Below are 27,212 nucleotides of genomic sequence, written 5' to 3' on the forward strand. Positions count from 1 at the left end.
CTGCTGGCCTGGTTTCCTAGCTTTTCCGGCTTCTTGGAATCACCGACATCCCTTGGCTCATTGTCCCTTCCTCCACCTTTAAATCCTTCAGCATGGTATCTTTAAATCTCTTTCTCTAGTACCCCTACCTCCCTCTTATAAGGCCCAGGGCCCTTGTGGTTATATTAGCCCCACCTAGATGATCCAAGACAGTCTCCTCAATTCAAGCAAATAGATTCACAGATTCTGAGAATAGGCTATGGACATCTTTGTGGGGCTGTTTTTCAGCTGACCACACAGGCATTTGAGCCCCTAGGAGCCAGGCCCATGTGTGAGCCACATGTCACCTCCCCAGGAACCAAAATAATGTTGCTCAGTTGCCCTCTGTTGAGTGAATGAATTAAGTGTTGTAACAGAGAGGTGCAGGGAACAGTAAGACTTTGAGATGGCTTCCTAGCTGTGTGGCTATGCAGGGGTCACTTGACCTCTCTGAGCTGAGCTTATGGAGAGGCTGTGAAGATGAAGAAGAGGCCAGCCTGTTCTCATTAGCAGCACCCATGCCATCATCAGGTGCTGTTTCATTTAAAACAGTGCTGTCCAACACAACTTTGTGATGAGCACAAAGTTCACTTAAAATGTTCACTTAAAAGTTCATTTAATTGCGCACTTTAAAAGTGGCACGTGTATTACAGAACTGAATTTTTAAGATTTTAGTTAATTTAGATAGTGGTTTCTGCCTTGGAGAGAGTGTGATGCTGAAATATTTCTTATCTCTGCCCATTCTTCTGACTCCACTGCCTCTTCCTAGTTCAGGGTCTCGTCACCTCTCTCCAGGGCCTCTGCGGCAGTCTCTTAAGCTCCCTCCTCCCTTTGCTTGCTTCCTTCCTTCCATAAATATACATTATAAGAATATTCATTCATTGTTCATTCAGTAAATATTCCTTAGCATGGTGTCATAAAGTGTGGATTCCAGAGCCTAACCCCTGGGGTTTGAATTCCAGCCCCAACATCATCTAGTTGTATGCTCTGGGACACAGGTCCGTTCGCTTCTCTGAGCCTCAGTTTCCCCATCTGTAAAATGGGAGCAATAAGCGCCCCGTTGGGTTGTTGGAAGGATTAAACAAATCACTACATGTGAAGAATTGAGAAATAGGCCACTGCCCCATAGTGAGCACTTCTTAAGAATTAACTGCTATTGTAGTGAAAGTGATCACTTTTTTTTTTTTTTTTTTTTTTTTGGAGATGGAGTCTCGCTCTGTCACTAGGCTGTTGTGCCATGGTGCGATCTTGGCTCACTGCAACCTCCGCCTCCTGGGTTCCTTTGCCTCCCGATTCTCCTGCCTCAACCTCCTGAGTAGCTGGGATTACAGGCTCCTGCCACTGTGCCTGGCTAGTATTTGTATTTTTAGTAGAGATGGGGTTTCACCATCTTGGCCAGGCTAGTCTCAAACTCCTGACCTCGTTGATCATTATTTTTTTTAAATCCTTCCTGCAATCCAGTCTCTATCCCGCATTTTTGTTGTTGTTGTTTATTTTTTGGTTGAGACAGAGTCTCGCTCTGTTGCCCAGGCTGGAGTGCAGTAGTGTGATCTCGGCTCACTGCAACCCCTGCCTCTCGGGTTCAAGCTATTCTCCTGCCTCAGCCTCCTGAGTAGCTGGGATTATAGGTGTGTTCCATCATGGCTGGCTAATTTTTATATTTTTAGTAGAGATGGGGTTTGACCATGTTGGCCAGCCTGGTTTCGAACTCCTGATCTCAGGTGAGCCACCCACCTCGGCCTCCCAGTGTTGGGATTACAGATGTGAGCCACCACACCTGGCTCATCCTGCAGTTCTGATTCTCCCTGTACTGGTTCTAAAGCCCCATTGCCCTCCTGAAATGGTTTCCTGCACCCATGAGAATAAAACCCAGATTCCTAACTGTGGTTTGGAAGATTGAGTGTAATCTGCTCTTCTGTCATCACTTCCTGCAGTCCCTGTCCCTTGTGGCCCTCCAGCCACCCTGGGGGCCATTCTGTCTCATAGAATGAGACCCAGCATTTCCTGGGTCCAGCATTTCCTTCCCTTGGACCTCTGTTTCCCCTGCCTGGCCCATCCCTCCCTCCATCCTTCCCACTGTGCTGTTACCGAGACCAGCTCAGTCATGGAGACCCCAACCCAGGCAGCACTGAAGGAACCGAAGAAACAAACACAAAGATAGAGTGCAAAGTGGGATTAGGGGGCTAACAGCCTTCAGAGCTGACAGCCTCCTGCAAACTCTCTGAACAGATGATTATCATTAACAAGCAAGTGTTCTGTGTTTTCTCAGGCAGCTGGTGCTTGCTCACCACTAATCAATGACAAACCAGAAATCATTCTTCACAAGGGAGCAATGGAGGCAGGGTCACATCTCTTGTGTTTAAAGAATTGGTTTAACTACTGTATGATATGCATACATTGCTTAGTATTTTAGAACGCCCTGAGCAGTTTTCCGCTTGGGAGCTGGCTCAGTTTTCTTTGCTGTCATTCTCAGTAAACAATGCAATCCATCACACACGTTAAGACTTGTTCCAGCAGTGATCCTTGTAACTTTCAAGGCTCAGCAACTCCCTGGCTTCCCCATCCACAGCCTCCCTCTCCTCCCTTCCCCTCAATCTTCTCAGTCATATCACCCCGATGGAGCAATGATATTGCCACCACAAACTATATTGATTGTTTTTGATTGTTTGTTTGTTTACTTGGCTGTGGTCTGTCCCCATCTCCTGGAATGCAGGGTTAGCAAGCACTTAGCACACTGCCCACACACAGCCAGTGCTAGAGAAGTAGGCATTAGCTGACATTAAAAAGGAAATCCCAAAACAATCCAAATTTTATTTGCAAATGCATCTAGTCACTCTAGAACCACCAACAGCTTCAGTCTCTGTATTAAATTTTATTTTACTTGTGAAATTAAGCTGAAGTGACTTGAGGCCCTATAAGTTGAAAGCAGAGCTGAGCTTTTAGGCATAGTTGGTGGTCAAGAGAAGCCAGGCTGGCCAGGCACGGTGGTTCATGCCTGTAATACCAGCACTTTGGGAGGCCAAGGTGGGAGGATCACCAGGTGAGGAGTTTGAGACCTGCCTGACCAACGTGGTGAAACCCTGTCTCTACTAATAGAAAACTTCACTGGGTGTGGTGGGGTGCACCTGTAATTGCAGCAGCTCAGGAGGCTGAGGCAGGAGAATTGCTTGAACCCAGAAGGCGGAGGTTGCAGTGAGCTGACATTGTGCTACTGTACTCCAGCCTGGGCAACAGAGTGAGACTCTGTTTCAAAAAAAAAAAAAAAAGAGAAGTCAGGCTGGAACCAACTATTTGGTTACGCAGTTAGGAAAGTGAAAGTTGGCTGGATGTGGCGGCTGATGCCTGTGAACTCAGGGCCTTGAGAGGCCAAGGCGGGAGGGTTGCTTGAGGCCAGGAGTTTGAGACCAAACTGAGGAACCTAGTGAGACCCCATCTCTACAAAAAAGTTAAAAATTAGCTAGGTGCGATGGTGCGTGCCTGGAGTCCCAGCTACTCAGGAGGTTGGGGAGGGAGGATCACTTGAGCTTGGGATTAGAAACTAAGTGAGCTATGATTGTACCACTGCATTGCAGCCTGGGCAAGAGAGAGAGAGAGAGAGAGAGAGAGGAGAGAGAGAGGGAGAAAGGAAGGGAAGGAAGAAAAGGAAGGAAGGAAAACTGAAAGTCGAATAAATGTAATATTTAGACCTGAGTTGTGTTTTGTCTGGCGTGTAATTCATACAGTGTAATCAGATTAATTAGAGGCCATGGGCCTGGGTGGAGAAAGAGCTGTATGATCAAGGGGCTAGATTAAAAGGAGGAGCGGGGTGCTTCCATGCTCTGGGGGGTTTAAACTTTCATCTAAAATGGATGACAGGCCGGGCATGGTGGTTCATGCCTGTAATCCCAGCACTTTGGGAGGCCAAGGTGGGCTGATTGCTTGAGCTCAGGAGTTTGAGACCAGCCTGACCAACATGACAAAACCTCGTCTCTACAAAAAACACAAAAATTAGTGGCATGTGCCTGCAGTCCCAGCTACTTAAGAGGCTGAGGCAGAAGGATCTCAGCTCACTGAGTCTGGGAGGCGGAAATTTGGCAGTGAGCCAAGATCACACCACTGCACGTCAGCCTGAATGATGGAGTGAGACCCCATCTCAATAATAATATTAATAAAATGGATAAGGAAACACTAAGGGTCTGAAGCCAGGGATGGACAAACTTTGACCAGTGGGTCAAATCAGGCCCTTGTCTATTTGTTTTACCTAAAGCTTTATTGAAACACAGCCACACCCACTTGTTTAGGTATTTACTTTTGTGCTGCTGTGGAGAGCCGAGCAGATGTGACAAAGAACACATGATCCTCAAAGTCTAAAATATTTACTAAACCAAGTCTCGCTCTGTCTCCCAGGCTGGAGTACTGTGGCGTGATCTCAGCTCACTGCAACCGCCACCTCCTGGGTTCATGAGATTTCCCTGCCTCAGCCTCCCAAGTAGCTTCTACTAAAGGCACACCACCACGCCAAGCTAATCTTTGTATTTTTAGTAGAGACTGGCTATCACCATGTTGGCCAGGGTGGTCTCAATCTCTTGCCTAGTAATCCGCCCACCTCTGCCTCCCAAAGTGCTGGGATTACAGGCATGAGCCACCATGCCTGGCCACTAGCTGACCTTTTACAGAAAGAGTTTGCTGACTCCTAGCTTAGACAGTGGGAAATGTGAATGTTATTTATATTTTAATGATAGGATGAATGTTGAAAATTATTATACAAACACTATAGAAGCACTAGGGAAGCAGTGGTTATGAAAGTCATAATAGGTGCGCACAGGGCCTCACACCTGTAATCCCAACACTTTAGGAGGCTCAGGCAGAAGGATTGCTTGAGGCCTGGAGTTCAAGAGTAGCCTGGGCAAGTTAGCAAGACCCCACAAAATAAAAAAATTAGCTAGGTGTGGTGGCACATGCCTGTCATCCCATCTACTCAGGAGGCTGAGGTGGGAGGATCATGTGAGCCCAGGAGTTTGAGGCTGCAGTGAGTCAGATAATGCCACTGCACTCCAGCTTGGGCAACAGGCAAAACTCTGTCTCAAAAAAACAAAAGTAATAATAACTAACATTTTGGTGTACCAGGTATTGTTTTAAGCATTTTATATATATATACACTCATTTAATCCTCATCAGAATCATATAAGGTCAGGCATGGTGGCTCACGCCTGTACTCCCAGCCCTTTGGGAGGCCGAGACTAGAGATCACTTGAGACCAGGAGTTGGAGACCAGCTTGGGCAACATAGTGAGACCCCTGTCTCTACAGAAAATTTAAAAATTAGCCAGTTGTGGTATGTGTACCTGCAGTCCCAGCTACTTGGGAGGTTGGGGCAGGAAGATCATTTGGGCCTAGGAATTCTCAGCTGCAGTGAGCTATGACTGCATCACTGCCCACCAGCCTGGGCCACAGAGTGAGACTTTATCTAAAAAAAAAAAAAAAAACCATTATACTAGGTAAGTGTTTTTATTATACCCATTTTATAAAGGGGTAAAGAAGCTGAGGCATGGAGAGGCTAAATGACTTCCCTAAGGTCACACAGGTAACTGGCAGAGCAGCGATTTGAACTTGAGCAACCTGGCCCTGGAGCACATTGTGCTATTCTACCAATTGGTGCTGTAGGGGAGAGAGGTGTTGCTTCTGCCTGGGGTTTTGCTGGACGTGTAGGAGTTGGACAGTACAAAATGCCAAAGTGCTTTGCCAGTCACATAAAGACCAGGGTCTGAACGGCTCTGAGGTTCATCAGAGGCAGTTTGGCTTTCCTACCAGGGGCAAACCACAGCCTGCAATGGACTTCAACCCTGGGAGCCAGGACCAGCTGCAGAATTTGTAAAATTTTGCAAAATGAAAATTCTGGCTGAGTGCAGTAGCTCACACCTGCAATCCCAGAACTTTGGAAGGACAAGGCAGGCAGATCCCTTGAGGTTAAGAGTTTGAGGCCAACCTCCCCAACGTGGCAAAAGCCCATCTCTATTAAAAATGCAAAAATTACCCAGGCATAGAGGTGGGCACCTATTGTTCCAGCTACTCGGGAGGCTGAGGCAGGAGAGTCACTTGAATGCAGGAGGTGGAGGTTGCAGTGAGCCAACATCACACACTGCACTCCAGCTTGGGCAAGAGAACAAGACTGTCTCAAAAAAAAAAAAAGAAGAAGAAGAAGAAGAAAATGCAGAGCCTTTATGAAGAATTTCCAGATGGCAACGTCAGAACATTAAATCAAGCACAGGGTGACCCTGTGAGGCTGTACAGGTTACACTCATGAAGCCAGCCTGGCTGACGGGTTAAGCAGCCGTTGGGGAGCGCCTCCTAGCCGCTGGGGCTGGACTGATTAAAAAGAATTGGCATCGGGGTAGTTACAAGGCCAGGAGGCTACACAGAGTCATGAGTCCGGTTCTTCTCCAGGAAGACGGAGCTTCCTGGAGAAGAAATAAATAAGAAAGGAGTGTAGGGTGCTCAGACCAGGAAGGCATCTTCACCCCTAGGGGTCAGGAGTCAGAAAAGCTAAGCTATGGGTTTTTCTGGACCAGCCCTGAGCTTCATCAACCTTCAGACACCCACGAGCCTGGAGCTTGGGATGTTTTCTTTGGCAGAACTTGCTGGGATAATTTATTTTTCCCAACAGAACTTGGAAGCAGTGGAGCCCAGCAGCTACGTGGGAAGGGATAGATTCCCAAAGTTTATGTCCCATCCCCATCCCTGGCAACATGGAAGACCACAGCCACGGACAGGGAACGCTGATGTCTTTGGTTTTTTGTTTGTTTGTTTTTTGAGAGTGTGTCTCACTCTATCGCCCAGGCTGGAGTACAGTGGCACGATCTCAGCTCACTGCAACCTCCACCTCCTGGTTCAAGTGATTCTCCTGCCTCAGCCCCCCGAGTAGCTGGTGCCCATCACCACGACTGGCTAATTTTTGTATTTTTGTAAACACAGGGCTTTGCCATGTTGGCCAAGCTGATCTCGAACTCCTGACCTCAAGTGATCCACCCGCCTCGACCTCCCAAAGTGCTGGGATTACAGGCATGAGCCACCTTACCCAGGGATGTCTTTGTTGTGAAAGAGAGGAGGTGGGAGAGGTTCAAGGCCAGGGTGGAAGGAAGGAAGTGTTGTGGGAAAGAAGTGAGGAGCAGCAGTCCAGGAACACTGGTTTGTCAGCACTGAGTGTGTTCCACATGTGTTGTTTGTGCACACTGCTGTTCTGATCCTTGTCTAGATCTGAATAGGCTCGGGACCACCTACACAAGTGGTTTCCTCAGTCCCAAAGTTTCTCTCCTTTCTCTTGCTTTAATCAGAATCCATCCCCTTCACTTCAGAATGAGTCTAGCAAAGTTCTGACATTAGCCTGATGGAAGTAATTCATACTAAGGTGTGAATGACTGAGTGGCTTGGTTCATTGATTCGGGCAAGTGAAGACTCCTGGAATAGATGGAAGAACTCGGATGGAGTGGGGCTGGGGCTTCAGTCTGTCTTTCCCCTTTGCTGTTTTGTTAAAATAAAAGGGCAGGAGACAGAACGTGGGCTCTGGTGGCAAGTGGACCTAAGTTCGAATCCTGCTTCTCCTCCGTTTCCTATCTCTGTGAAAGCAGCAGCAATTGTGGGCTGGAGCGATTTACTTCAACCTCTTTTGCCTCAGTTTCCCCAGGTGGGTGATGGGGATAATGAAACTCTTTCATTAGATTGCTGGGTGGAGTAAATGAAAAGATTTGCGAGCCCAAAGCCTCACACTGTGGAGGCCTTCAACAAATACCAATTCCCCTTCCCCCGCCCTTCTGATGGCCTTAGAAAGCAAGTCCCTAGACGGTTGGGCCTATGTCATGGAACAACTTGTTGAAATACAGTAAAAGGAATTCTGATTGCATTGGAATCAGAGACCTGACTTTCAATTCTGACTGTATCCCTGCTTTGGTATGTGACCTAGGGAAAATTGCTTACCCACTCTGGGCAAGACTCCTCTTTCTATAATAACATGGAGGCAGGAGGAGGATAAAGGAAATAATTCATGTAAAGCAATTAGCAAAAGGACCCTTCCCCCGACATCCCCTCAATGACAAATGCCAGTTTTTGTCTCTCTTAAGAGATGGGATCTTGCTCTGTTGTCCAGGCTTCTCTCAAACTCCTGGCCTCAAGGGATCCTCCCAACTCAGACTCCTGAGTAGCTGGAAGTATAACCGTGGCCAATTCTCTGCTTCACCTGGTCAGTTCTCCTCTTTTTTTTTGAGACAGAGTCTCGCTCTGTCATCAGGCTGGAGTGCAGTGGCATGATCTCAGCTCACGGCAATCGCCACCTCCTGGCTTCAAGCAATTCCACTGCCTCAACCTCCAGAGTAGCTGGGATTACAGGTGTGCACCACCACACATGGCTAATTTTTGTATTTTTAGTAGAGACGGGGTTTCACCATGTTGGTCAGGATGGTCTTGAATTCCTGACCTCGTGATCTGTCCTCCTTAGTCTCCCAAAGTTTCAGGATTACAGGTGTGAGCCACTGGGCTAGGCCCTGTTCTTCTCTTTTAAACACACACAAACACACACACACAGACACACACACATGCACTCACGCGCTTCCCTTTCCTGGGAAATATGCCTTTGTGGTTCGCATTTCCTAAACTGCCTCTGAGGCCATGTGAAATAATGTGGCCGTTGGCAAGGAAGGCCTCTGGGAAGGGAAGGGGCCACACAACGTCCCTGCAAGATGCTCCATCATTCTTGGCAATCAGACACTTGATTTCAGGACAGCGGGACCTGTAGAATTAGGCCCAGCAGTTCAGGGCACTTTTTTTTCTTTCTCCCTTTCTCTTTTCTTCTGCTTCTTTTTAAAGCCATGAGCAAAGTTATTAATGGGCCCTTGGCAGAGAAAATTAATTTCTTTATTTCCTAATTAGGAAGAAGAGCAGAGACTGGACTAGCTTTGGTGGCACTGGTTCAGCACGGACAACCTTGGGCCGACCTCGGGCTGAACAAATTCTTTTTCCAATTTAAAAAAAAGTCTCTCTTAGATTTTTGGGTATTAACTGAGCTCAGAAAGTGAGAGAGATGAGGTGCAGAAAGGAAGCACAAAAAAACAAAAGGAAACTAAAAAACAGAAGACGATAAACAAGGGAAGCCTCGGTCAGGGCCCTGTCCTTACCTTCTACGAGGAGTGGTGGGACGTAGAGGTAGCATCTGGATGGAACTGTTCCATTGTGATGATTTCTGGTGGCCGAAAGAGGCAGCTAGTTCACGAAGGCCATTTTGGTTAAAAAAAAAAAAATCTACCCTTCATATTCCAGGAGTACATACTTTTTTGATAAGACAAGCCATGTCATGCTGATCTAAACCCATCAGTCATTTACACTTTAGTGCGAATTACTTCAACTGGGTTTAGCTTTAGATACTTGGCTAAGATCATCAGCTAGCCTCCTGATACACAGGGTGGGATTCCTCAGGGGATAAAGGGGCTTGCATCTGCCCAGTGATGAATGGGATAACCAGTTCTTTCTGGGAAGTTTTTTTTCCTTAAGAAAGCCCTTTAAACTTTTATCTGAGGTCCTGGTACTCCAGAGGCACTTAAGTCCTTTCTTGAAGGCTGCCTCGTGCCTGGTCTTTCCATTTCTAGCAATGCTGATGATGTCTTAAAAGTAGACAATTCCAAATAAACCTGCTTGGACCCTTGTAGGAAAAGAAAGGTTTTCTTTTTCACCCTGTTTTTTTTAGTGATGAGGTCTCGCTCTGTCACCCAGGCTGGAGTGGAGTGGTGTGATCATGGCTCACTGCAACCTCTGCCTCTTGGGCTCAAGCCATCCTTCCACCTCAGCCTCCTGAGTAGCTGGGACTACAGGCGTGTACCACCATGCCTGGTTAATTTTCCTAATTTTTTAAATAGAGACAGGGTTTCACTATGTTACTCAGGCTGTTCTTGAACTCTTGGACTCGAGTGATCCTCCTGCCTCAACTTCCCAAAGAGCTGGGACTACAGGCATGTGTCACCATGCCTGGCTAATTTTTAAATACTTTTGTAGAGGTGAGGTCTCTCTGTGTTGCTGAGGCTGGTCTCAAACTCATGGGCTCAAATGATCCTCCCACCTCAGCCTCCCAAAGTGCTGGGATCACAGGTATAACTGTGCCCGAGCAACTTTTTCACTCTTTGTATCTGAATTTTTTTTTTTTTTTTTTTTTTTTTTAAGACAAGAGTCTCTCTTTGTTGCCTAGTCTGGAGTGCTGTGGTGCGATCTCGGTTCACTACAACCTCCGCCTCCCAGGTTCTAAGAGATTCTCTTGCCTCAGCCTCAGAGTAGCTGGGATTACAGGCACACACCACCATGCCCAGCTAATTTTGTATTTTTAGTAGAGATGGGGTTTCTCCATATTGGCCAGGCTGGTCTCGAACTCCTGACCTCAGGTGATCCACCTGCCTCGGCCTCCCACAGTGCTGGGATCACACGCCTGAGCCACTGCACCCAGCACTGCATCTGAATTCTCTTCTACATCCTCTTGGAAGGAACAGATTGAGCATCAGACCTAGGTTGGGCACCCGGCTCAGTTCACTGCCAGAGATGTGACCTTGGCCAAGTTACTTCCCCTCTGGGAGCCTCCGTCTCCCCATGTGGGAAATGGCAGCCGTGGTCATTATCATCCTGTCTGGCCCACGGAGCTGCGGAAAGGTCACCATGGAATGTGTGCATAAACTATGTCCACTGGGTCACTGTTCCTGTGTCTTTCAGAGGCGAGTCTGGAGCTGGGAAAACCGAGAACACCAAGAAAGTCATTCAGTACCTGGCCGTGGTGGCCTCCTCCCACAAGGGCAAGAAAGACACCAGTATCACGGTGAGTGGCAGCTCCCAATCCGAGGCCGCGGCTTAGCCAGCCCGTCTCCAGCTTGCAGGCCGACCGAGATACAAACAGAGCATCATTGCAGGAACTCAGGTCCCGTCTGACTGCCCCTCCCCTGAAGACTCAAAGAGGGACAGTTTTTTCTGGCTAGCAGGCCTGTTGAGGATGGGTGACTCCTTGACTCGGCTGGAAGCATCCCTCCAGAAGGTGGCCCGTTTCGTGAAATGGGAATAAGCCCACTCCCTTCCATAGTGAGCTCTTCCTTCGCGTCGGGGCTTCTCAGGGGTGGCACTGATGTCATTTTGGACCAGATAATTCTTCCTTGGAGGGGCTTTCCTGTGCCTCGTAGAGTGTTTAGCAATCTCCCTGGCCTCGACCCACTAGATGCCGATAGCCCCCTCCCCTCCAGTTGTGACAACCAAAAATATCTCTAGACATTGTCAGATGAGCCCTGCAGTGGGACGGTTGCCCTAGGTTGAGAAGCGCTCCATTCAGGGAATCTCTGTACCGTCCCTGGGGTTGAGATAGCTTTTGGGTTTCCTGATTCCTCCAGGAATTCCTCCAGTGTCCCCCCGTCCCTGCGATGGAGATGCTGGTATCATTCAGCCCATGGGCTTTGGGGCAAGGTCATTCAGTAACTGTGGATTGAGTACCTACTGTGTGCCCGGCACCACTTGGGGTGAAAACTCAGGGAGATGTCTGAGAGCTGCTGTTAGTCTCTTCTCTGAGCTTCTGGACCTGTGGTAGAGAGTGTAGTTGTCAAAGAATCACAAAATAAACAGATGATGACACAGTATGAGGAAGAGCTTGGAAGGAAAAGAAGGGCAGGTTTCTGAAGTCACGCCCTCTAGGGCCCATCCTTCTCTTCCTCCTCGTGTGTCAGCCCTGCCCCATCTGTCCTGGAGGTCGGGGCAAGTGCTGGGGCCGCCAGGACTGGCCAGCGCCTCTGTCTTCAGGTTTGCAGGCAGGAAGATGGTAAGGTGGAGATCTGACCACCGCGTGGGCTGTCTCCAGTTCTCACCATTCCGGATGTCGCTTTGGGCCCTCAGAGGGAACACTGGGGCAGCTGCCATGGCTGGCTTGTCCAGAGGTCCTTGGAGATCTGGGCTGGGCACTGGTCGTGGATTTGGGGAACTTTCCTTCTCCAAACAAATGCAGGAAACTCAAGATTCCTCGTCCTAGAAGTGCCTCTGGCATGTTGGTTTCTAGCCATTGTGAGTGGGAACGACAGCCCCAAAGGTTGTGTGGCAGCGAAACTACAGTTTTCCATGCCTTCCCTTTCCCTCCGGGGGAAGAGTAAGAGCTCATACTTCATAACAGCTCATCTTTCTCGAGGGCTGCTATGTACTGCTGCTTTTGGCTGCATGTGTGAACACGTCTCAGACATGGTCTCATTCGATACTGTTTTAAGGAGTCTAATGTGGCCCCAGTAATTATGAAGGCCTTTGAAATGTCTGATCTCTAAAACTTAGAGGAAGGGGGAAGCGGCTGAGCTTTTGGCAGCTGCGGCGGGAAGATGATTTGAGCCCAGGAGTTCAAAACCAGCCTGGACGACATAGTGACACTCTGTCTCTACAAAAAAAAAAAAAAAAAAAAAAAAAAAAAAAATTCAAGAGAATCAGCTAGGCGTGGTGGTGCATGCCTGTAGTCTTAGCTACTTGGGAGGCTGAGGCAGGAGGATTGCCTGAGCCTGGGAGGTTGAGACTGTGGTGAGCCGTCATGGCATCCCTGCAGCTAAACAGAGAGAAAAGAAACAGTATCAAGGAAAAGGGCAGTTTGTCTTGGGAACTCCAGGCTGTTTGGGGGGGTTGAAGTCACGTGTTCTCCAGCCCCTGCTGTCCATGTGATGGAAATGCCACTGACATTTGTTTTATACTGTGTTGTTCAACCACAGCAAGGCCCATCTTTTGCCTACGTGAGTAACCGAGAGTGTTTTCTGGGTGTGTAGGGGAGGCACGGAGTGGATTTAGATCTGCATGGTCCTCTTGCACCCACTGAGTCCCGTAGCTGGTGGTAGAAATGGGGTAGGCCCTGGAGTTTCACAACTCAAATCAGTAAATGCACCGAGATACCATCCCGTGGGCGTCTGATGCCAGGGCGGGGTGTGGGGGTGCATTTGCCACCCGTGGGACTCCTACTGGGATCCCCGGGCTTGTGCTCCAGGCTGAAATGGATTTCTCCAGTTCAGAATGAACCCCTGCACCCTTTCAATGCATCCACCCTTGTACCCTTGACTGGAACAACCTAGACAGAGACGTCTGTCCCTTCTGTCTGTTTTAGGAGTGTTAGGCCCCAGAGCTTCCCCGGCTCAATGGACATTGGATGGCACAGCTGTGGCATGCCTCCCTCTTCTCTCCCTGCCATCATCCCTGAGTTTCTTCCCCCGGCCCTGTCCCTGGTGCACCTGTGTGGCCCTGTGCATGCGTGTGCAGTGCGTTTCTGTCTGTTGCATGCTGGTTGCTTGACTCAAGGCTCCAGAAACAGTCTTGGAGGTTGCGAGGTCGCGATGCACTAGCTTTGGTGGCATGGTAAGGCCCCAGCTACGCAACGCATAACCTGGTCCTGCTTGGACCTCCGCACATGTAAACTCATCTCTAACGCAGAGCTTGTGGGGGCTGGCATGTGGGTCCCAGCCTAGAAGAAACCCTTCAATCCACCTTAGTTAGACCCCAGGTGACAGTGCTGCAGAACAGACAGAGAATTAGAGTCCTTATGTGAGATCTGCTCTTGTGTGACGTTGGCTGAGTCAGTTAACTTCTCAGGGCCACCGTTCTGTCATCTGTAAAATGAAGGGTTTGAACCAGGTCCCCCCCTTTAAAGCTCTCTTGCAAAGACTTTCCAACCCTGCCTGCTAGAATCCCCATTCTAGAAAGAGGGCCTTTTTCAGGCAGCATGGAGACCCCAAGTTTATGTGAATGAAAGTGATTCCGTAGTCGTCTTCCCACCAGGGAAGAAACGCCCACGGCGCTCCTCGCAAATTTCCACTGGTCTCAGCTGGGGCGATTCCACTTGGAGCTGAGATTTTTATGTGGATGAGGCTTTTGCTTCATCTTTCTCTGGGAGCTACAAAAAGGAGAACGTGTGGACAAATAAAAACAAATAAATAGCAGCTCCCTGCTTTGTCCTGAAGACCAGGTACCTTTCTTTGTCCTGAAGACTAGGTACCCTGATGCCTTCCTGGCATGGGGGAACGAGGAGGAAGCCACGCCCATCCTTGTCCCCTCTAGACACTTTCCCGGCTCCCGTTCGGCCCATCCCTGCTGCCTGGAAACATACGGAAGGGAAGGCAGGAGGGCAGGACAAGGAGAAAAACTCCCAGAATCCAGGGCCTGAGGCCTCAGGGCGCATCTGCAGCCGCCGTGTTTTCAGGCTAGGCCAAGAGCAGCGCATTGGCTTTCCCAGCTTGACTTACCACATCGGCCCTTTCCCGCCATGATTAATCACGTGACCGCGTTTGTGCACAGGCGCCCCGCAGAGGGGCCGGGTGGGCTATGTACAGTCTCAGCTGCCTTTAACCCGATGAATGGAGCTCAGGCAACCTGCTTCGAAGCTTTATTCTGCAGTCCGCTAAGAGGATTCCTGGTGGGTTTTGTGCATTCCTTATTTTTCTTCCATAGGAGACTTCAGAAAACCAGTCCTGAGAAAGGAAAAATTGCAACTAAAAAAAAAAAAAAAACTGCACTAAAATAATCAGAAGGAGGATTGTAGCGATTTAGCTTGAAGAAGGCTGCTTGTTAAACACGAACAGCAGCGCGGCTGCTATGTACAGTGGGCCAGGTGGTGCACTGCACAATTCCGTGGGGCACCATTCATCATGATGTAAATGACATCATTGGCATTGTGCAAGGCGGTAGCTTTGAGCGACAGTAATGTTGCAGAGATGAGCAGGCCCTAAACTTGAAAAAAGTAACCTTCCCGTGTGGCAGATGTCCTAGCTATTAGAGATTTCAGACAGTTGCTTCTCTTCTGAAATCTTCCTGTAAATCTGGAGGGGTCTAAGAGGAGGGAGGAGGGAGGAGAGAACCTGTGCATCCAGGGCAGAGTTTTGTGGCAACATCTATCCAAGATAGAACTGTCAGGACCTAGGTTGCTTTCTCCAATAACTAGATGTAAATGAATTTTAGGGAGAGCTGGAAAAGCAGCTTCTACAAGCAAACCCGATTCTGGAGGCTTTCGGCAACGCCAAAACGGTCAAGAACGACAACTCCTCACGATTCGTAAGTAGCAAAGCCACGCAGGTTTTCCAGAAAAGGCTTGGTGTCATCTACTCCCTGGGGCTGCAGAGTGTTTGTGTGAGGAGGTGGGAGGGGCGTCTGATCCTGGAGAGAGGGGCTGTACCTTACAATCTTGCAGGGGCTCTTGCCTCTCACTCTCTCATTCATTCGTTCATTCATTCACTATTCATTCAACAAATATTTATTGATCAGCCAGGTGCAGTGGCTCATACCTGTAATCCCAGCACTTTGGAAGGCTGAGGTGGGAGGATCACTTGGGCCCAGGGATTTAAGACCAGCCTGGGTGACAAAGTGAGACCCCATCTTTATTACTAAAATAAATAAAAATTTAAAAATTATTTATTGAGCACCTGGTATACACTTACATCCAATACCATTTTATGTAGCGAAACATGAATTGAGTGTCAACTATGTACCAGGCACACACCTCCTCCAAGAAATATTTAGTAAGTACCTGTTCTGTACAATTATTCTGATAGGCACTTTTTTTTTTTTTTTTTTTTTGAGATGGAGTCTCACTCCATCGCCAGGCTGGAGTGCAGTGGCATGATCTCGGCTCACCACAACCTCCGTGGTAGGCACTTCTGTATGTCCCACTGTTCTCTTTGTTTTTTTTTTTTTAATTTGCTGTTATTATAAGTGCCTACTGTATACCAGGCACTGAGCTAGGCTCATAGAATTGTGATGAATAGTTCAGATGTAGTTCCAACCTTCATGAAGCTGCTGCTTCCAATTGAAGAACAGACAGTCAGTGAGGCAGGGGGTACCATCTTCCCACGCACACTTCCCCAGGATCCAAGGCAAAGGTTTTTGCCTGAGCCCAACAAGGGCAAGAGAACTCTAAAAGTTGAGTGGTTGATATGTAGACAAAAACGGTTTTATTGTACAAAAGAAGCGGTTGATTCCATAGGAGGGCCAGAAAGATATTTTAGTGAGAAAAGATTAAGGGAAAAGGGTCTCTGCCTTCCAGGAGTAGGGGATCTCTGAACTGTTGCCCACTGGGATGCGGCCCCATAAAAGACTCTGCAGAAAGCTCTGCTCTGCTGAGCATATTCACGTAGTGGTCCCTGACCCTGTGATCCCAAGGCCCATTTTAGTAGCAATTACATAATGTCTCCTCCTTTCCTTGCCTTCAGTTAGAATCATAGATAATATCATCTCCTACATGTATTGGACGAACACATCCGCATAATACCCTAACTGTAATATGAAGAGGAAATAGCAAAAGACAGTTGATAATAAAAACGTGTGTTTCAGGCCAGGCGAGGTGGCTCATGCCTGTCACCCCAGTACTTTGGGAGGCTGAGGCGGGCAGATTGCTTGAGCTCAAGAGTTTGAGGGCAGGCTGGGCAACATGGAGAAATCCCATCTCTACAAGAAAAAAATAAATTAAGTGCATTTCAGCATTTCAGTGCTTAGGCCGGACCACACCACCGGAAGGCACAGTAAGAGTCAGACACTCAGGTCTGTCCACTGCGACAGCTACAAATACAAGGAACAGGGTCAGATTCGGGGACTGGTGATGTTGGGATGGGATTTTCCCTAATGGCAGCTGACTCTCAGTGAGGCTCTGAACCAAAGAATAGTCTTCTCTGGAGTCACACAGATGGGATATTCTTATATTAGAACAATATTTTAAATACTTTTTCATGCTTTTATTTAAAAGCATAAAAATCTAAGCCAGGCACAGTGGTTCATACCTGTAAACCCAGCACTTTGAGAGGCTGAGGTGGGAAGATCTCCTGAGGTCAGGATTTTGAGACCAGCCTGGCCAACATGGTAAAACTCCGTCTCGACTAAAAATACAAAAATTAGCCAGGCATGGTGGTGCACGCCTATATTCCCAGCTGCTTAGGAGGCTGAGGTGGGAGAATCGCTTGAACCCGGGAGGCAGAGGTTGCAGTGAGCCAAGATCACACCACTGCACTCCAGCCTGGGAGACAGAGTGAGACTCCATCTCAAAAAAACAACACAAAATCTAAAGGCATAAAGATGAGGTTCTAAGCCTAGCTAATTACAAACTGGTTTTTCCCTCCAAGAGTGTCAGCTGAGACACTGGAAGAGTCATAGGATATAGACAGAGATTGGCAGCAGAGACTATCCTGGTCATTTCAGGACTCCCAAAATATCCTTGGCCCCCCTGTTTGCTAACAGTGCCCCCCGTCACCATGTGACAAACCAAATCATCACTTCCACCGATTCCCGAAATCCCCATAGCGGATGTGCCACCTCCACTGAAAAGCACCATGTTTGCATGTTACAATTCAGTGCCAAGTCTCTAGCCATCATAAATGAGAGTAAGTGCAAGACACACCCCTAAAAACGTCCTCCGCTTACTGGCATCCCTGTCATCTTGGGAAGGGGAGTGAAGGAGAGTGAAGGAGAGTGAAGGAAGGCGCCTGGGCCTTGCCTGTGACCAGCCGGCTCTCCATGGCTCCATTTGGGATATGGTCATCCCAAATCACTCTACTGCCCATGTCCCAGTGGGAAAATTTGAAGGTTTTGTCAAGGACTGAGCAAGCCTAGGGGATCATGTCCACACAGGTCAACGCTTCCCACCACGTTATGTCGTGGTTGGGGAAACGGATGCAATCCTTTGTCACCTATTGAGGAAGCAGGAAGAGGGTTGATGCCAGCAGATGAAGGATTGGTTTCATGGCTTAGCTGAGGCAGGTAGATCGGACCATCTTCTCCAAATGGAGATACTTGAGCTCTAGGGCGAGGGGCGTGACCCAATCCTGCCTGAAGGACATCTTACACAGGGCCTGCTTGGGTTTGGGTACTGTGGGCAATGCATACTCACCTGTCCCGCAGAGAAGGTTTAATCCTTAGTTGGATGATGAGAATGAAGCATGTTTCGGAGCAGGATGAGGCATGGAGAGGGAGCCTCCAGCCCTTGAATATGGAGAAACCTTCCTTCAGCTTAGGGCTCTACCTCTCAGGAGCAATGTCACATTGGACAAGTCACTTGATCTCTCTTAGCCTTAGTTTTCCCAGCTTTAAAATGGGGATAGTGGGCTGGGTGTGGCAGCTCCCTCCTGTAATCCCAGCACTTTGGGAGGCCGAGGTGGGAGGGTTGCTTGAGTGCAGGAGTCTGAGGCCCACCTGGGCAACACAGTGAGATACCATCTCTACAAAAAAAATTTAAAAATTAGCTGGGCATGGTGGTGCATGCCTGTAGTCCCAGCTGCTTGGGAGGCTGAGGTCATGGGGAAAGGGGGATTGCTTGAACCCAGGAGTTCAAGGTTACAGTGAGCTGTGATTATACTACTGCACTCCAGCCTGGGTGACAGAGAAGGACACTGTCCCTAATAAATAAATAATCTTTAAAAATGAAGATAGCCATGACAGATTACAGTCATTGCAAAAGCCAAATGAAATTGATCTGTGAACACGTTTCACACGTTCTGTTGCTGTCAGGCCAGGGTGGTTCAGCTCAGCAGATGTTGGTTCCACCTGACAAGCCTACCTGTGGGGCTCTGAGGGTTTGCAAGAATCTCCCTGCCCCCATCCTCTGTAACAGCTCCCTCCCTGCTTGCCCACAGCATGGGGTTAAAGGCTGAAGCTGGTCAGCAAAGCCTGAACTGTGTTTTCCTGTTGGCAGGGCAAATTCATCCGCATCAACTTCGACGTTACGGGTTACATCGTGGGAGCCAACATTGAGACCTGTATCCTTTCCCTGAGCCTGGGCCACACGGGCACCCCTGCCCCTACCAACCTCCTGCCCAGAGGCTGGGAGAGTCCAAGAGCCAGCTCTGTCTTTCCAGCCTCTTAGGTTTCTTCCAGAACAAATCTTCCCCTTAACAGCAGGCATTGTGGCACAGTGGTTATACACGTGTGGACCAGACCCCTGCTTTGAACCCCAAACAAGCCGCCTGGCCTGCATTTGATGCTCAGATGACCTGTCCCTTAGCTGAGTGACCTTGGGCTAGTTACCCCACCTCTCTATGCCTCATCAGCAAAATGGGGATGCTAGTGAATCATACCCACCTCATGGAAATGTGAGAATAGAGTGAATGAACTCATAAAGCTCTAGGCATCATGCAGGGCACAGAGGAAGGGCTGGCTGCGTGCTGTCTATTGTATGATCTTCCCTTCATTCTTAGTCAACTGTGGATGCACCACTGTACTCCAGCCTGGATGGCACAGCAGGACCCTGTCTCTAACAAATAATTTTAAAAAACGGGGATAGCCATGATGGACTACAGTCGTTGCAAGAGCCAAGTGAAATGGATCTGTGAACACATTGATTGTCCAAGGCCGAATTCTGGACCTGTTGTCCTGTTAGAGCGTTGGTCTGAGATCAACTCCATTCTGAAGTAGGAAACTGATGAAAACAGAATTTACCCAGAGGAATGCTGGTGTGGCAGGGGACAAGTAGAGCGTCTCTTTCGTGAATCTAGCTGGTGAAGTGGAACCAAGTTAGAAATTTCCGGACGTGGCGGGGACAGTGTAGGGTTCAGTGACTGATGAGCCTCGGAAGCTTTGCAGGCGGCCCTAGGCCTCAAGGGTGTGGCATGTTCACGGCTTCCTTTGGAACACATGCTTGGTGATGAATAGGACCTGGGGGGTGGTTTAGCTTCAATCTGCACCCAAAGTCTGCTGGCAGTGCCCAGTGGTCCTATTCGTCCATTTTATGTGCCCTGGTTAAGAAGGTGGGTTGTGGAGCGGCCCCTTCTCCACTGCACTCATCTGAACTGTGGGGCTTTCGGAAAATCACGGAAGCTCTCTGGGCCTCAGTTTTGCCTCAGTAAAATGAGGGTGATCGCACCTACTTTGTGGAGCTGGTGTAGTGGTTAAATGAAATGATATGCCTAGTAATATGCACAGCACTTGGCACGTGCTGGGCCCAAAGTGAGCATCACATAGGTGGTGGCTATTGTGTTACTGTTAACCTAACCTTTTCTACTTTTCCGTTTTAATCTGCCCAAACCTGCCAGGATTGCTGTCCTGCCACTGGGAGGGCTGCCAGACTTAGATCAAGTCCAGAGCCAGGGCCCTCTCGGCCTGCAGCCCTGCACACACTTCTCAGCAGTTCATTCCTGTGTTTACAGCAAGCCCCAGGCATAGCCTCAGCCTTCCTTTTAGATCAGTGGTTCTCAAAGTATGTTTCCCAAACCAGCAGTATCAGCATCACTTGGGAATGCTTTAGAAATACACATCTCAGCCGGGCATGATAGCTCACACCTGTAATCCCAGCACTTTGGGAAGCTAAGGTGGGCAGATCACTTGAGGTCAGGAGTTCGAGATCAGCCTGGCCAACATGGCGAAACCCTGTCTCTACTAAAAATACAAAAATTAGCCTGGCATAGTGGCACACGCCTGTAATCCCAGCACTTTGGGAGGCCAAGGTGGGCAGACCACTTTAGGTCAGGAGTTTGAGATCAACCTGGCCAACATGGTAAAACTCTGTCTCCACTAAAAATACAAAAATTAGCCAGGCATGGTGGTGTTCACCTTTAGTCCCAGCTACTCAGGAGGCTGAGGTAGGAGAATCACTTGAACTTGGGAGGCAGAGGTTGCAGTGAGAAAGATTGTGCCACTGCACTCCAGCCTGGGCGACAGAGCGAGGCTCCTTCTCGTATATATGTATGTATGTATGTATGTATGTATGTGTGTATGTATGTATAAAACGCACACCTCAGGCCCTGCCCCAGATCTGCTGAATCAAATGTGAGGGGATGGAGCCCAGCAAGCTGGGTTTGAATAAGCCCTCTCGGAATTCGGATGGACCATGAGAAAGTCTGAGAATCACTGCTTTCCGGATTGGACATGGGCTGTGGCAGCCCAGGCACTGCTAGCTGGGTTTAGGACTTGAAGAAGACAAGGTCTGCTGATCTAGCCTCATCATTCTGCACCATCACGCTTAGTGCTGAGGAATTCCACCCAATACACTAGCCCAGCCTCCCAGCTGCCCTCTCCCATCACCCTGGACCCTGTGATCTCATGCCACCCTCCCCTGCCCTCCCCTCTGCTCTCCCTCCTGCCACCCCATGGCAGAGCAGCTCTCCTGAAATTAATCATTGTGACGTATTTATAGTCTCTTCCCCTCAGTCCCATCATACCCCAATCTTGAAACAGAGGGCATGGAAGACAGCTTTGCCACTTTCTAGCTGTATGATCTTGAGAAAGAACTTCACCTTTCTAAGCTTCAGTTTCCCCTTATTGAAAGCACTGATACTTGCACTTATTTCTGAGGATACTTTGTGAGTCTTAAATGAGACAATTTATATTTATTGTTTTACATAGGAATGAATCATAAATCATAGAGGGTGCCATAATTTGTGTTGTGTTTTAAAGAAGAAGAGCTTGTGATGGCTGTTGGGATAACATCTTGTTACCATTGCCATCTTCCTGGGGTCTTTTTATGCTTTTTCTTTCACTCTGTTCCCCTCCCTTCTTCATCTGAAGTCTGCTGGCAGCACCCAGTGGTTCCATTTGTCCACAGGGCTATGGTCCAAGTTAGACATTGCCTATCCCTGGGTCAGAACTGGAAAGTCAACCCGTGTGAATTGGGTATGACAGGGATGGAGGTGCAAGGCCAGAATTCTGTTAGGGGAACACCCGCAGTATCCCCAGAATCCCTAACTTCTTCTGACCAGATCTGCTGGAAAAATCACGGGCCATTCGCCAAGCCAGAGACGAGAGGACATTTCACATCTTTTACTACATGATTGCTGGAGCCAAGGAGAAGATGAAAAGTAAGTGACTAGCAATGACGTGTGATTGCATGGTTTGAGTCTCCCTTTCATCAGGATCCAGGGTTCACGGACTGGCTATTAAAACAGAGTCTGAGATCCTGCCAGAAAGTCCTGTGTCTGTGAATGACAGATGAGCAGTTCTTCATCTCCTCCCAGTGAGTGAGTGTGGCTTTTGTTCCGTCATTCTCATTTACTGAGCACCATGTGACATTAGATTATTAATGATTCATGTCTAATTAGACCAGAGAACTTCAAGTCCAACTAGACACAATCTATGCCTTCAAGGAAAGGGAGAAAGACATTTGCCTAACTTGCCAATTTATAAAGCTTGTAAGTATATAAGATGCATTCTGGTTTTATAAGGGATTTGCAGGGGCAGTGGGACTAAGCACTTTTCATTATACATGTTGTGCTGGTGACTTTGTAGAACAGGGGTACTTTTTCTGTAGAAGGCCAGATAGTAAATCTTTTAGGCTTTGCAGGCCACATGGCCTCTGTCACAGCTATTCAACTCTGCCATTGTAATGCAAAAGCAGCCATAGGCAACACATAAACCAATGAGCGCAGGCAATACTTAAACCAATGAATACAGGCAACACAGGAACATAAACCAATGAGTGCAGGCAACACATAAACCAATGAACACAGGCAACAAATACACCATCGAATGCAGGCAACACACAAACCAATGAGCATAGGCAACACATAAACCAACGAATGCAGGCAACACATAAACCAATGAGCACAGGCAACACATAAACCAACAAATCCAGGCAACACATAAACCAATGAACGCAGGCAACACATAAACCAGTGAGCACAGGCAATACTGAAACCAATGAACACAGGCAACACAGGAGTATAAACCAGTGAATGCAGGCAACACATAAACCAATGAGCACAGGCAACACATAAACCATCGAATGCAGGCAACACATAAACCAATGAATGCTGGCAACACATAAACCAATGAGCGCAGGCAATACTTAAACCAATGAATACAGGTAACACAGGAACGTAAACCAATGAGAGCAGGCAACTCATAAACCAATGAACACAGGCAACAAATACACCATCGAATGCAGGCAACACATAAACCAATGAACGCAGGCAACACACAAACCAGTGAGTACAGGCAACACATAAACCAATGAACACAGGCAACAAATACACCATCGAATGCAGGCAACACATAAACCAATGAACGCAGGCAACACACAAACCAGTGAGTACAGGCAACACATAAAACAATGAACACAGGCAACACATAAGCCAATGAGCACAGGCAACACATAAACCAGTGAGCACAGACAGTACATAAACCAATGAGTACAGGCAACACATAAACCAATGAGTGCAGGCAACACATAAATCAGTGAACTCAGATGCATCACTGTGTTCCAATAAAACTTTATTTACAAAAACTTTATCTACAAGTGTACAGAAGTTTGCGGACCTCTGTTGTAGGGAAAATACTTTGTTATGTAAATACAACACACTGTATACCAAACTTCAGCAGGAAGTTATAAGTTATGGACATGCAGTTGTTTACTAACTCTTTTTTTTTTTTTTTTTTTGAGACGGAGTTTCGCTCTTGTTACCCAGGCTGGAGTGCAATGGCGCGATCTCGGCTCACCACAACCTCCGCCTCCTGGGTTCAGGCAATTCTCCTGCCTCAGCCTCCCGAGTAGCCGGGATTACAGGCACGCGCCACCATGCCCAGCTAATTTTTTGTATTTTTAGTAGAGACGGGGTTTCACCACGTTGACCAGGATGGTCTCGATCTCTTGACCTCGTGATCCACCCACCTCAGCCTCCCAAAGTGCTGGGATTACAGGCATGAGCCACCTTGCCTGGCCCTAACTCTTAAAGATATATACAAACCATATAGCTTAAAAAAGAAATGGATCAGTGACCATCTGTATGTAGTGGAGTCTACATACATGTTAGTAATAAATTTTAAGTCTAAAATTTTGTGAGAAGAAGACAGACTTTGCTTCCCATCTCTTTTGTGGCCAAGGTTAGTTATTTTGGTTAAGACAGTTACCAAAAGGATCTGTGTGAGCTCAGAACTTCACTGTGTTGAAGTGTATTGCAAAGCTCGGCTACTGGGGGGTGGCATTATCCATTATTTAAATTTTCAGGGTCGGGTGCGGGCTCATACTTGTAATCCCAGCACTTCGGGAGACCGAGGAGGGTGGATTACCTGAGGTCGGGAGTTGGAGACCAGCTTCCTCAAGATAGTGAAACCCTATCTCTATCAAAAATTCAAAAATTAGCCAGGTGTGGTGGTGCACGCCTGTAATCCCAGCTACTTGGGAGGCTGAGGCAGAGGAATCACTTGAACCTAGGAGGTGGAGGTTGCAGTAAGCTGAGATTGTATCACTGTACTCCAGCCTGGGTAACAGAGTGAGACTCAGTCTCTAAAAATAAACATAAATTTCCTTAATGGCTGGCTTTATGGAGCATAGGGCATGAGGTGGAGCGATTTGGGGTAAAGGGGGAATGCTGAATGGAGGCTATATACTGTAAGGTCTGTTCTTGCCGAGGATAAAATGAAGAAACTGAGGCCAGCACGAAAATAATCCAATGCAAGGGAATTTATTCAGGCCCCCTGGGTGAGGTTCTGCGGTCTGACAGGAAGGGCTGGAGAAGTCACGCGGACTCCTCTCAGACGTGGGGTTTTATAGGGAGTGGAGGCAAAGTTTGATTGGTTGTGCCCAAGGTGAATGGGACAAAATGGCGGGGAGTGGGGCCCGGATGGAACAAAATGGCAGGCAGGGAGTGGGACCCAGATAGGACAAAATGGTAGGCAGGGAGTGGGGCCCAGATGATAGGACAAAATGGTAGGCAGGGAGTGGGGCCCAGATGATAGGACAAAATGGTAGGCAGGGAGTGGGGCCTGGATGGGACAAAATGCTATCAGGTAGGTCCTGGCAGTGCTTTTTTCCCTGGGGGCGGGGGGGGCGGGGGGGGGGGAGGTGCGCCCAAGCTCCCGGCAAGGGAAGGAGGCGTGTCTGAGCTCCCTGCGAGGGTAGGGGGTGCGTCCGAGCTCCCCACGAGGGAGGGGGGTGTGTCTGAGGTCCCCGTGAGGGAGGGGGTGTGTCCGAGCTCTCTGTGAGGCAACCAGCCTTACATATACCAGCAAACATGGTACATTAGCAATTTCAGTGCAGGACCCTGTGGAATGGGCCAGGGAAAAATGTTTACATTCCTCTTCTCTTTGTTTGGTATCAAAGAAAAGAGTTTGGTTGTCTGGTAACTTGGGTTCCGGTTTTGTGCTTTGTGCCTCTGGTCTTCCAGAAATGGGCACGTATAGGGCTCACAACTAAATTCCTGGGAGCCCTTTGTATTCTCGATGGTAGAACTGGAAAGATGTCAGGCTTTTAGGGAGAACCAAATACTTCTAAATGTATCCATACTAAGGATAATAAAGTCTTGGCAATGACCTCAGTCCTCGTGAGGAATCAGGCATTTAAGTTAATCCAAAAGATTGAGTTCACTGCTGTCTTGGGTCAATTTAGCCTCGAGTTTATCAAGCAGCTTCCAAGTGAGTTGACCCATAAAAGACCTTTGTTTTAAAAGAAAAATATCTTGCTGACGTCTGTCCAAAAATAGAACAAAATCCACCCTAATTAAAGATTGATCTGGAAGAGGATCCTTGATGTATTGGAGGGTGTCATAAAAGCAAATGGTGCAGGAGAAAGAAAGGCGATTATAAATTTGAAGGTGAATAACAACAGAGGAAATGTAATCATAGGATGGAGTTTTACAGAAAACAATATCTAATGTCATAATATAAACAAGGAGTTGGCAAACCGTTTTCACTAAAGGGTCAGTTGTAAATGCTTTAGACTTTGAGGACAAGATGGTTTCTGTTGCAGCTACTCAACTCTCTTGCCTAGTGAGAAAGCAGCCATGAGAAATAAACAAGGACATGGGAGCAGCTGTGTTTCAATAAAACTTTATTTACAAAAACAACAGGGGACCAGATTTGTCAACCCCTGATATAAGCCTTAGGTATTGATTCAACTAACAATAGCTGGGGGTGGCTGGAAACAGTGACTCATGCCTGTCATCCCAGCACTTTGGGAAGCCAAGGCAGGTGGATCACCTGAGGTTAGGAGTTCGAGACCAGCCTGACCAACATGATGAAACCCCACCTCTATTAAAAATACAAAAAATGAGCTGGGCGTGGTGGTGAGTGCCTGTAATCCCAGCTATTTGAGAGGCCGAGGCAGGAGAATTGCTTGAACCCAGAAGGCAGAGGTTGCAGTGAGCCGAGATCGTACCACTGCACTCTAGCCCTGAACAACAAAAACAAAACTCCGTCTCAAAAAGAAAATAAAAAATAGCTGGGGGAAAGGAAAAGTGGTATAAGAAAGCTATATTTCATCTACAATAGCAGGAAGTCACTAGACTCTATCTAAACGTGACATATCCGGTCCCCGACCTAATTTTGACACTAAGGACTGGTTTCCTGGAAGAAAATGTTTCCACAGATTGGGCAGGCAGGGTGGGGGATGGTTTGGGGATGTTTCAAGTGTATTACATTTACTGTGCTCTTTATTATTATTACATTGTCATGTATCGTGAAATAATTTCTCTACTCACCTTATTAATGTAGAATCCGTGGGAGCTTGTTTTCCTGCGGTCCCATCTAGGGGTGATGGCAGACAGTGACAGATCATTAGCATTTGATTCTCATAAGGACCGCGCAGCCTAGATCCCTCACATGCGCACTTCACGATAGGGTTCAGGCTCCTGTGAGAATCTGATTCTGCCACTGATCTGCTGGGAAGCGGAGCTCAGACAGTGAAGCAGCGATGGGGAGCGGCTGTAAATTCAGATGAAGCTTCACTTGCTCACCTCCTGCTGTGCGGCCTGGTTCCTAACACGGGCCGGTACTGGTCTAAGGCCTGGGGGTTGGGGAACCCCTGGCCTATTATGTATAATACATAACGGTATATACATTATAATAGGCTTGTATATATAGCAAGCCTGTTCTACAGAGAGGTAGTGGTAACTGCCAGAAAAGAGAGAAAAAGCAGGTATTACGGAGTAAGGTAGGAGCTGGAGAAGGGAGTGACAGGAGGATGGTATTTTTCATTATAAACCTTTTATGGTGATTGATTTTTGAAACTTATGTGCCTGTTTGAATTTTTTTTTTTTTTTTTTGAGATGAAGTCTCACCCTGTCGCCCAGGCTGGAGTGCAGTGGCACAATCTTGGCTCACTGAAACCTCTGCCTCCCGGGTTCAAGAGATTCTCCTGCATAAAAATTTTATAAATAGATGAATAAGGATAGGTGTGGTGGTTCACTTCTGTAATCCCAGAACTTTGGGAGGCCAAGGTGGGTGGATCATCTGAGGTCAGGTGTTGGAGACCAGCCTGACCAACATGGTAAAACCCTGTATCTACTGAAAATACAAAAA

At 47.8% G+C, this 27,212-nt stretch overlaps 1 protein-coding gene across 5 annotated transcripts in view; it reads left to right on the top strand.

Annotated features, from left to right (window-relative positions):
- MYH11 (myosin heavy chain 11) overlaps positions 1-27,212 on the top strand; it is a 164,371-nt gene that overhangs the window by 66,785 nt on the left and 70,374 nt on the right. For 3 of the 5 annotated variants that reach the window (XM_064362464.1, XM_064362466.1, XM_012477419.3), the window contains 5 exons: positions 10,734-10,836; positions 12,737-12,757; positions 14,967-15,059; positions 18,682-18,745; positions 21,680-21,778. In XM_064362464.1, the coding sequence (XP_064218534.1) occupies positions 10,734-10,836; positions 12,737-12,757; positions 14,967-15,059; positions 18,682-18,745; positions 21,680-21,778 (380 nt within the window). The remainder of the gene's footprint in view (positions 1-10,733; positions 10,837-12,736; positions 12,758-14,966; positions 15,060-18,681; positions 18,746-21,679; positions 21,779-27,212) is intronic. The other 2 variants (XM_064362467.1, XM_064362465.1) reach the window with 1 other exon arrangement.

The sequence above is a fragment of the Aotus nancymaae genome, unplaced genomic scaffold (genome assembly GCF_030222135.1).
Source record: "Aotus nancymaae isolate 86718 unplaced genomic scaffold, 86718_ANA_hifiasm-v0.15.2.pri h1tg000049l, whole genome shotgun sequence".
NCBI classification, from domain to species: Eukaryota; Metazoa; Chordata; class Mammalia; order Primates; family Aotidae; genus Aotus; species Aotus nancymaae.